The sequence below is a fragment of the Elaeis guineensis genome, chromosome 6 (assembly GCF_000442705.2).
Source record: "Elaeis guineensis isolate ETL-2024a chromosome 6, EG11, whole genome shotgun sequence".
Classification (NCBI taxonomy): domain Eukaryota; kingdom Viridiplantae; phylum Streptophyta; class Magnoliopsida; order Arecales; family Arecaceae; genus Elaeis; species Elaeis guineensis.
Window position 1 is genome coordinate 17,445,816 of NC_025998.2, and position 11,890 is coordinate 17,457,705.

Here is an 11,890-nt window from a genome sequence, read left to right on the forward strand (position 1 = left end):
CAATTGTCTATGACCTGCTGTTCTCTCAGAGGGTATTAATTTTTAACTTGGTGGGCCATACATTGATTAACAGGGAATTGTTCAGAATCAAAGGTCTAGTAGAGGAGCACATTGCCAAACAACTCCAGTCATGTTGTCCTCTCTTCATAGACAGCTTGGCTTTCTGCATTGGAAGATCTTCGTTGCTCTTACTTCTCAGTAAAGGCTGCAATTACTTAAGCTCAAGAACACACTGTTCCTACTAAGAGCTGCCAAGTTTTTCTGCCTGCTTGAATCTCACCACCTACTTTATCAGGTTTTTGCATTTGTTAAGGCTGTTATCCGTCACAACTTATATCTCTGTAATTCTGTTTCTAAGTGCATGAAGATGTGGCTCCTCCTATGCAACAGATGGTTGTTTGATATACTTTTCTGTGGGATAGAATGGCAATGGTTGCATTGCACTAATGGGAACCTGGAGCTTTTTGTATATTCTCTGCTATATTTGCTCCTGTGCCAGTTTCAGTCTATGCATCAATGTTATGGCAGCTTTTCCAGCTTATTATCTTATGGTACTGCCTATGTCTTGTGCTACTTCCTGTGCCACTCTTCAGGTCCTGGCAGTTGATCCAGTTGATACAGCATACTTTGGATTATATCTCAGATGGACATTCCTAATGCTTACTCAACTGCTGGGGGCTTATTATTGTCAATGTATCAGATGTTTTTATACTCAGTCTTGTATTATACTAGATCCTCATCATCTTTGGGGCCTTTGATTTACTACCAGAAGTAGCTGTGCTCATGGGTTCAACTGTCAATTTTCCTTACTTCAACAGTACTTCTCACTTTTATCCTTCTATGTCAGAGATTATATTATGTATTACTTTTTGGAATCCTGCAATTCCTGCTGTGTAGACTTTTACTACTCTCTGCTTAATCCTTGTTTTAATGTTGTATTAAGCTTGCTGATGGAGTCTGTAAACAGTGCTTTACTTGTTGTGTAATAAAGTTGCCTCCTTACCAAAAAAAAAAAAAAAAAAGAAAAAAAGGTTAGGCACTACAGCACCAGAAATGACATGAACGAGAATTCCAAAAGAGACCCTTGGATGCAGGCAAATAGGTCATTAATGTCCAGATAAAAAATGTGCATGCATATAGGTTGAGACTGTTGATGTCCATCCAATCTAACTAATAAATGATACAATTCACCACCAAAAATAAACATGCAATCTGATACAAATACAGATAAAATAGACATTAACGTATGGATACTCTAATTTACAGCATTCAGAGTCCTAATTAAGGAAATGTTGACGAGGGACCAAAAGATACTGACTTTGGCTACATTGGTATAACAAGTATAATACAGTTTACCCAAGAATATTGCCTTTGGCCACATCAGCACCCCTGCCTCAATGATCTGCTCCTACTCCATTATTTATCTTTCTTTTTTATTGCGCATGTATATGGCGAGGCCAATAACCCGGCGAATTGGCTTGAATTGATAGTGCTGCACATCATCATAAAACGAACGAGAATGAAATAAAGACAATGAAGGGAAAAGAAAGAGACAACCTAACAATGATACAATTTTAGTATTATTTTTAATTGAATTAATTTACATAATTGTTCTACTACATACACCTACAGGCTTCATTATGATGCAGTATGGAGAGGTGATTCCTCTAGCTATAGATCAATCTGCTTAAGCCTTCTTCCAAACAATTGGGATGGCTTTGTGCATCCTGATTCGCCAATTATACCCATTAAGTTTAATCCAATATATAGTATATGGGAGAACAATAAAAAGTTGAAAACCAAGAGAAAGACTAGAAGTTATGTACAAGGCAACTAGTAAATGAAACCATGAAAACCGAGTAAGAACCAGGTCCAAGTTTGAACAATGAGCAGGCTCACTACTATGTTCTCAGAACATGTTAAGCAGCACACAACCTTTCAGGTGGCCCATTCTATATCCTTGACCACCCTGCAGATTTCAAGTTACCCTGGTAGATAATGAAATTTAGCTTTCAAAGAACCATTCAAAAGGAAACTTACTGAGCCATGCTATAGATCTTTAACCTCAGAATCACCAAATTCCTCCTTACCAAACTGGACCAGAAACCACAACAGAACTTCTTTCCTGAGTTTCCTTGTCAATTCTGCCAATTCCTAAATGGTACAATTATCAAAAGAGACACGTAGTTGCTGTATCCTTCCCAAGTTAGATCCCAAATTGGCAAGTATACTATTCATTAGAGCGACTGCATTGTATTTTTCCTAAAATTCTTTCCAAGCCATCACAAACAAATATAACAAGATAAGTCCTTCAATGGACTAAAAGACAATGTGTACCATCATCTTCCTTTGAGATATTTTTCCGCTCGAGTTCCTTGTACCACTTGAACTCCATATCACCAAAATCAAATTCTACTTGCATGTTCTTGAACTAGATTAAGCAATCTAAAGCTTAAAAGGTAATAGCTGGTGACATGAGCTGCACCTGACAGACACTAGTTCTGTTGTTAGATCCTATGTTCCAACAATTCTGGCCTTTAGATTTCTTATCTAAAACATTGACAAAAATTATTATTATCCGACCATCTATTAAGTAGTTGAATACTCATATTTCAACCTATTGCAGGGGGGATTTAGTCCCACATCGGATATGAGTCAGGAGTACTTTGCCTTATAAAAGATAAGAGAACACATTTCTTCAAAAGATGCCTTTTGGGTTAAAGCCTAGGGACAAAATCGTGCATTGATAACTCTGCCTTATAAAGGATAGAAGTACACTCCTCCCTCAAGATGTGCCAAAGCCCAGGGACAAAACCTTATTGAGTCCCCAAGTTGCAAATGCCTTTATCCTGATCTCACCATAAATATCGAGAGTCCTACCAAATATTGACAAGAAAATCCCTTGACGCAAGTGAAAAAGATGCTTTTGAGGACTTGAAAAAAGCTATTTGCAAAAATGCTACAATAATAAAGAGAATGATAAAAGGCTGCAGAAATTAGCAATCATATCTTGCCCTTGCACGAAAAACCAACCATCCGCTGATATGGTTCCAGCAATGTTACTCGATCTCTTTCTTTTAACTATTGCGAGAAAATCTTGATATAAATATTTATGGCATTATAGATGAAAACTAATTATACTTAATTTTCTTAATCATCATCGAGCACTTAAGATTTATTTTCAATAGCAGACTGATTTGATTTTTCAGTAAAATATGTTTCTATCAGCACGAATAATAATTCGATACATAGCATAATACATCCTCAAAATAAAAGCAATGTTAAGTGTATGGAACAAATGGATTGCTTTTTCTTTTTTTTTTTTTAACACCTTAATTGAATAAAAATAGAATTTTAACATACCAGCTGGCTGATAGCCCAGTGGCCCTAAGATTGCAGACTCAAAATGTTCATTGGAACCTGGTAGTTCATTGGTTGCATATTTCATAAACAGATGACTTAAAATGAGTTTTGGGTTATTGCCTTCTGAGGTTAGGAATTTAACTTACAAGCTACCACAGGACTGTAAACATAATCAACATCACACTATCAGAGCGGTCTTATTTTGCTCCTTGGCATCTTACTGTGGTGGTCCCAGGAGAAACATGATGATGAGTTAAAAATGTGAAAGCAACGAATCAAGGTTGCTATCTTTCCCACGGACAGAAGGCAATCGGCAGCAGAAAACCCGTGAGCCCAGCAATTGCTGAGCGGACTGACGATGACATAACTACAAATCACGAGCCAGCAAATTGATTGCGATAGAAAGTAGTGCAACAGAAGAGGAACGACAGGAAGTTGCATTTATCATTCCTCATAGTGTTTTTTTTTTTTTTTTTTAATTTTTTTTTGATAAGATGGGTGATCCATATTGTTTTAATATAAATATAACCACTAAAATCAGAAAATAAAATATCTTCGAAACAATATTGAATGTTCGATGATCTCGCCGACATCTCCATTCGCCTCGATTTCTCAGAGTGTTGATGGATGAGCCCAAGTCATGGAACAAACTACCATAGCGCTATAAGATTGATTACTTTGAGCTTAACCTAACTCGATCACTAGTTTAAGTCATTATATCAACAATAAAGATCAGTTTAAGGCTAGAAATATCAATTACTCCACCAAAACTTGTTCCAAGTTTTGTAACAGGCAATAACAGAGCTTCCAAGCTGAATCAACCTAAGGCTAGTTCTATTGGTACAAAGATACCTGTTTCTCCAACCTCCGAAAAAGATACCTATTTATCTTTTCGGTTTATTGCCAACAGTGAATGTACCCGGTTTCAACTACTCTGTTACCTTTTGGTCTCACTTCTTAACCAGAGACCCTCTACATTGTTTCTGCACCTACAGTCTAGCTCTCTGACGTGATTATTCCCTTTCGTAATAAAAGTGGGTGGCCAAGCCTCCCTATTAACACACAAACAAAAATAAAATTATTAAAAAAAAAAGGGTAAGTTTTCAGCCTAGATCTCTCATAGAAAGTGTCATGATCACTTTAAATCACTATATATTTTTTAGTCCCAATCATACCAGAGAAAAAATAAAAAAAATAAAAAGAACATCACTGAAAAAGTGAAAATACATTAATCAAGGCCTCTTAATAATAGAATATCGATCCCATAAGAATCCATAGGGATTCATTAATTCTTCTTGCACTGCATTGCGATGTCTTGGATTCCTCATCAGATGAAAAAATTATTAGATAGATATAATCTACAATATATGCTATAGACTAAACCAATGAAATAAATACCATAACATCTGCAGCTAAACCTCCTAAACATATATCTTTAGCCATCTTAATTATGATGTTTTTTCATTAGCTTAGCGTATATTATTTTTTGTAACTGCTATGGCATTTCTCTATTATTATGTAGACTAAAGTCTGCACAATAATTTCTCCATCAAGGAGGTTGCAATCGATAGGTTTTCTACTAGTGTTTTCAGCCCTCCTTCAGATGAGTTTCACCCTACTTTCCCCTGCACGAGTCAACCAACGGGTCCACCAGCGGAAAAAGCATCGAACACGTAGCCGCCGCTCAATCCAACACAGAGTGGGAAAACGCGGCCACATTGTGTCGGGTCTGGGAAGCCGCAACCACGCCAGCTGTACATCCGTCACTTCGTGCACTCAACAAGACAACGAGGACCACGGACTTGTCCAAGCGACAACCACGCCAGCTGGTGCGTTGTTTCTTCTTCTTTATTATTATTATTATTTTTTTAAGGCAGCAGAATTACGTAGGGAGAGAGGGGAAATTATCGGTCATCTACCATATATATTTTAGATCATTCAATAATAAATTAATATATTATTTATTATTAAAAATTATATATTATTTTTTAAATTTGATTAAAAATTTTAAATAAAAAATAATTTAATATTAAATATAATTGATTAGTGGATAATTTTTATAGTTTTGAATGAAAAAAATAATTTTTTTTGATAATATACTGATTTATTATTGGATGATTCAAAGTATGTACGATAAAAACGTTCTAAAGAATAATTTATCGTAAGAAAGAACCGAGGGATTGAAACATGGACATTTCATGCAAAATGTCAACTATGGGTTTACAGTCAAAACTTTTACAGGCTGGGTTTTCTTATGGTCTTTATAGTTGACTTGGCTCTGTATTGGTGAGTTAAAGTTTGGATATACTAATAACCTGACTATTTTCACTATCCTTGCTGATACAACTTAGGTGCATGTAGGGTGACAGATGTTGCAAATTTTAACATTGTGAACGGAATATACTGAAAGTCTGAAGGCATATATATATATATATATATATATATGCTTATGGAATCGATAATTATATTCTTAACCGATTCACTGCAATGATACTTTATACATATCCAAATATTAGTTGAACAAGCAAATTGCCAGCACATTCCTGGTCTCTATGAACATCCTATGCCATTATTAACGGAATCTAATGCGTGAACAACAAATATGATGGACCCAGGCATCTTAATTAAATGCTAAGTGCAAAATAGTAGACCGTTGCAACCAATCGATATTTTTTTTTTTAAAAAAAAATCAGCTTCACAATAGTTGAGGCTGTACAAGAAGGATGGTTATCTTTCACTTTAATGAAGAAAATTGATTCAATAATGCAGTAGCAAGATAGAAGAAAGAAGCAACATAAAAAATTCTTTTAGAAAAATGAAGAAAGGAGCTAGAAATATTGTTTAATTTAAAATATTTTCATAATGGCTAGGCACTCTTAGTTATTGGATTCATTGAACCTTCCAATTAATTTGTCTACATTCATTTTTTGCAACTAAGGAAAAAAAATATTTCTTATAATATACCATAATTTGATTTGATATAAAAGAATATTTTCTATAATATGTCTTTTTATGGGATAATATTTCTGACTCATTATGACATCACATCTTTACAGATCCATCTAAATTGATATTGACCATATTTAATTAGATTTCCAAGTTTGTTTCCTGATCTGTAGCAAACTTTCTAGAGCTAACTTGATCCAAAACCATGATCGCTTGTTGGTAAACTTTTTGAGGTACTTCGACATAAGTACATGCCAGCCAAATCCATGAGGCACATTGAGATAGTTTTTCTTGCACCAATATACCATATATTGTCCAAACAAAACTGTACAATGAACTCATCTTTCACCTTTCTCTTCTATTGAGTGCGAGAACCACAAGCCACCAAATTAAGTTTCTTGCCACCTCAGGTATAGACCAGTGCATTTGAACTATTCTCGATCCGTCTGTTACCAACCACATCCAATCATTAGTTTGACAAATGAAATAACAAGTGTTAGCCGACTTGAGCATAATACGCAATTAGCCCACGTCAAACACATAACCTCTAGCCATTGGCTAAATATAGTATTGCCGGTGAGTTTTTTATTTGCTCAAAATCCACCAGAGTGATAATGTTGTCTTATAATCCAAAAATTACAAGAGGGTTTCAGATGGCATATTTCGCGCTAAAGAATGACTGGTCGTAGCATCAATTGCTAGATCGAGTATTGTATAGATTTCAAAATGCTCCGACCTACTTCATCTATATATTTTAAAAATTATGTAATTTGAGATCCAACGGTTGATGTGATGAAAAATGAAGGTCAATCATTATTTTTGTGCAAAAGAAAAAAATCGAACCATTAAAATCGTTCAATAATAACTCGAGATAAAATTTTTATGATTGAATCGACCATAAAAAAAAATCATATCTCCAAAACACGCCACGTGCATTTACATGCACGTGTTAAAATATTAAAATAATAAGAATGAATAAATTCTAGAAATATTTGAACAGTTTTGATAAACATCGCATAATCTTCTAGAATTTATCTATCTTTATTTTCTTAATATTTTAATATGCTCATGAAAGTGTATGTGGTGTGCTTAGGAGACATAGTAGGTGACGATGGTTTGACCCCGTCCGACCATAGTTACACATGCATGACATGTTTAGAAGACGTGGCAGGCGATGATGATCCGATTATAATTTTTTTCACTCGGTCGGTACGACGTACTTAGAAGATGTGACAAGCGATGATGATTCGATTATTATTTTTTTCACTCGATCAGTGTGATATATTTAAGAAACGTGATAGACAATGATGATCCGATCATAATTTTTTTCATTCAATCGGCATAACATATTTATAAGATATGACAGATGACGATGATCCGATTATAATTGTTTCTAGGGTCGGTCCGACTATAATCCGACTATAATTGTTTCTAGGGTCGATCCGGCTATAGTTATAGCCATGCCATGTGTTTAAAAAATATGACGGACGGTGACGATCCGATGATAGTGCTTTCCACGATCGATCGGGCCATAAAAATTTTATCCAACAACTCGCATTCCCCGTTCCATCGCTCTGGGGAAATGCCCGCAGAAACTCAAACACATATCTTTCACACAGTCACCGCCCTCCAATCCCTATCCAAAACAGGGATGGGCCCCACGCGCATTAACAGCCATGCGTCCACCCTGACTCCACCGTGATCATTCCCTCTCTTTTCCGTCCTCTTTCTTTATCTCTTACGCGTCTCCAGCCAGCATCCCCACTTCATGCCTTTAAATCGCCCACCCACCCTCCTCTCTCTCACCTCAATCCCCTCCAAGAACTCATCTCCAATCCAAAACCTCTCTCTCTCTCTCTCTCTCTCTCTCTCTCACTCACTCTCTCTCAAACCTTAGCTATTTCCGCCTCGCTCGTCGAACCTCTCAATGGGCAACTACTTATCCTGCACTCTCTCCGCCGGTTCCGGCGGCGGCTCCGGAGGCGTCAGGGTGATCGTCCCGGGCGGCGAGGTACGTCATTTAGAGGGGCTGGTCAACGCAGCCGAGCTCATGCTCGACACCCCCGGCCACTTCTTGGTCAACTCCCGCTCCATGCAGGTCGGTCGGCGCTTCGCGGCGCTCTCCGCCGACGAGGACCTGGAGATGGGCAACGTCTACGTTATGATGCCCATGAAGAGGCTCAACTCGGTGGTCACGGCGGCTGATATGGGTATATTGTTGCTGGCCGCGAACAAAAAATTCCGGCGGGTTTCAGGTGGGAATTCGAGGGTCTTGCCGGAGTCTTCTTCCTCCTCCTCGCCGGAGAATCCACCGGCAGGGCAGGAGTTGGATGAGGTCGACGATGATGCTCCGATGACGACGGCGATGGTGATGGAGATGGGGGGGTTTAAGTACAGGTTGAGCATGTGCCGGTCGAGGAAGCCGGCGTTGGAGACGATAGCAGAGGAAGGCATCACCTCAAGATAAGAATTATGGACGGAGGAATTTTTTTCTTTTTTCTTTATATTTTCAGATAAGAAGATATTAATTGGATCTATGATGGGGTGATTCTGTAACATGGTCTTTTGCTCTAATGGTGAGTAATCACCAAATTTGTTGAATAGCGTGTAAAAAAAGGATGTGGATTTGGAATTTTGTAAATTGAGAATGGTGTTGTTAGCATCTCAGAGCAGGAGGTTGATAATAATATGAAAAAACGAAATTAGTCATAGTTAGTATGTAGAGTTTTCTAACCAGAAAAGTATCAAAGGTATTATCTCCTATTTAATATATAGTTACATATTCACATGGTCTAAAATTAAATGTGTTATAAGAAATTCTAACCGAGTACATAGGATTCATTGAGGTCAGTACCGTTAGAAGAAAACAATCTTCTACACAAGATCAAGCTAATAAAGTTATAATTGATCTCAAAAAATAATGCCAGGCTAAGTTAAATTCATTCAAATGTATAAAATTATAATTTTTTAATTCTAGCACTATTTGATGCAGCTTACCTTGCATTGTAGTGCTATCATTATATCTTGATTCTAACAATATTTCTTATAAGCTTATCTTGTATTGTAGTGCTATTTTCGCTCATTGATTTTAACACTGCCTACTATAAACTTATCTCGTATGGTAAAGCCTTGTACAATAAATTCTACACAAATCCAATAAATCAAAGCATGATAGTTTTCTATTCAAATACTTACCTCATTAGATACCACCATCTAATTGAACCTATCTTAGCTATTCAGACTAATTTAGATCCTACGTTATCTAGAAATCCCAACCATGTCAATCAACTAGTACTTTGATGTTGGTGAATAGTAATTGCCACTCTCATTAGAAAACATAAATAGTGTTGATGCTTAAGTCTTAATGTAATATGTGTTTAACCGTTTCAAGTCCTTGGTGCATAGGCTTATTTGTCTTATTTCTTGAACAAATTAGATTTCTAATCTCCATGTCTTCTAACTTATCATTATTTTTCATTAGCTACTTGAGGATAGGGTGTTAAATATTTTAATGGAATTAACCCTATACCATGCAATATAATAATTATACAATAAAGTTTTTTATCTTGGATATTGAAAATAGTACTAAAAGCTTAAATAATATATTAATATAATTTTATATAACTTTATAATTAAGTCAAGAGTATATTTAATTCTTTCTAGACATGCATTTGCATGAATGGTTTCACCGGTACAAATAAAATATAAAAGTTGTCGTATATATTGGATTCTTTAGATTTTTGCCTGAATATTGTAGAGAGGAAATTCAAGATGAAAGATGTCCAACTATAAGTGGGAATGCAACTAGCATTAATCACAAATTGAAGTAAAAGCCTTTTAAGTCACATCTTATATTAGGTGGTGGCAATATACACACCACTTTTAACACGTTGGAGAATAAATTGGTCATCAAATACTTCAATAAGCAATTTAATTTGGTTTATGCAGTATTTTTCTATTGAATTGTATAGAGCCTTCATATGCTAGGAACTAGGATTATCTTCCTAGTACTTTTAGAGGGTGTTTGGTTAGGGAAAGTAGGGGCCTGGAATTGAAATCAAAATGGATGACTCCCAGTCTAATCATTTGGCTGGGAGGAGTCCCATTTCGATTCTGATTCTGGGATAGAATGGGAATGGCTCAATTTATATAGAACACAATCCCTACTCTCCTCTATGGATTCAATTTTTTATTCAAATTCTAATTTCGATTCTGATTCCGATTACGAACCAAACATTTTGAAGGATTTGACCATTCCGATTCTGATTCCAAGCCATTCCGATTTTCATTTCCATTCTGATTTCGGTTGCGATCCAAACATCTCTTTAATGCCTTCTTTTAGGATACATAAAGTTAGATCCGCTGCTCCATGATATCTGGAGGTCTCTTTATCACACTGTCGCATCGTCTGTCTGGTACGTATTTCGAAAGATGAACAGTATTGTGGATTAGATTGTTTTTTTGTTATCTAGTACATCGAAGATTGGACCTGTCGCATCCTGCGAGACATTTTGTATTCTATTTTTTTGGATTGCACGCATATTAGAATGGTGTAATGGCTTGCTGATACCCCCCCCCCCTCCCAAAAAAAAAAAAAAAAAGAATGAGAGAAGAGAGAAGGAAAGAAAAGAGAATCTCGAATCACATAAGAGAGTAAAGAGGAAGAGAAAAAAGATACTAGATAAAAGAAGAGAAAGGAAGTCGTTTTTCCCTCTAAGCATCCTTAGCTAAACAAGAGAAATTCTCATAGTCAAACAGAGGGTCAGCATAGATATCGGTGAAGTAAACTTGCTAGTATACTATGAGATATTTCTTGGTGTAATTATTTATAGTCAAAATATGAGGCTTAGGTAAGTCTGACCTCAATTTCTACTGCCTCCACATTTAGCAAGTTAGTGGCAAAATTTGAAAATATCGAATCAAGCAAAGTCCCAACTAAAACTTTATTGCTTCCTTTGTGGGATGAGGAACCCGTTGATGTGTTTTTTTTTTTTTTTTTTTAATGACTTTAATGGTTGTTTTGATGGTGGGAGAAAGTTTTTGAAATGTCAACATTGAATTTGAAAAGTACGCCCAATTCTTAATTGAATTGAATCTAACCATTTAAGAAAGCTTACCTTCCGTACTAGTGGTGGAATAATAATAATAATAATAACATCACTACAAGAATATATAAAAGATTAGGTGGATTGTTAGAGGTCAACGCCTAAGCTCTTAACATAAGCAGAATTTGTAATTTTTTAGACATCCAACGGATGAGCCATGAGCTGAAACTTCGCACGGCTTGGCTTATGATGAGATGGTGAGATGTCAGTGTTACAATGGAGATCAGAGCATGCTAGTTGAGAAGAAATAAACATCAAAAAAAAAAAGAAAAAGGCTATTATTTTAAGAACATTTAAATTAAAATAAAAATGATACAACCCTGTGCCAATCTATTTTATATGATGACATCTATGCGAACCCAATTGATGGAACCGAAGGCCCAAATGAACAGGTAACAACAATGTTGCAAAATGATAAAGTAGTTTGTCCCCAGGAGCCACAGCTGGTCAAAAGGCTGGGAAAAAAAAAAAAAAAA

General features: G+C 36.1%; 1 protein-coding gene across 1 annotated transcript; it reads left to right on the forward strand.

The window, feature by feature from the left end:
- The first annotated feature begins 8,124 nt into the window (after positions 1 to 8,124).
- Positions 8,125 to 8,971, forward strand: LOC105047061 (uncharacterized). Its single transcript, XM_019851112.3, has one exon. The coding sequence runs from the start codon at positions 8,237 to 8,239 to the stop codon at positions 8,774 to 8,776; it is 540 nt and encodes a 179-aa protein (XP_019706671.2). The 5' UTR covers positions 8,125 to 8,236; the 3' UTR covers positions 8,777 to 8,971.
- The last annotated feature ends 2,919 nt before the right edge of the window (positions 8,972 to 11,890 follow it).

Coding starts and splice junctions, on each gene's coding strand:
- LOC105047061 (XM_019851112.3), top strand. CDS start 8,237: ATGGGCAACTACTTATCCTGCACTCTCTCCGCCGGTTCCGGCGGCGGC.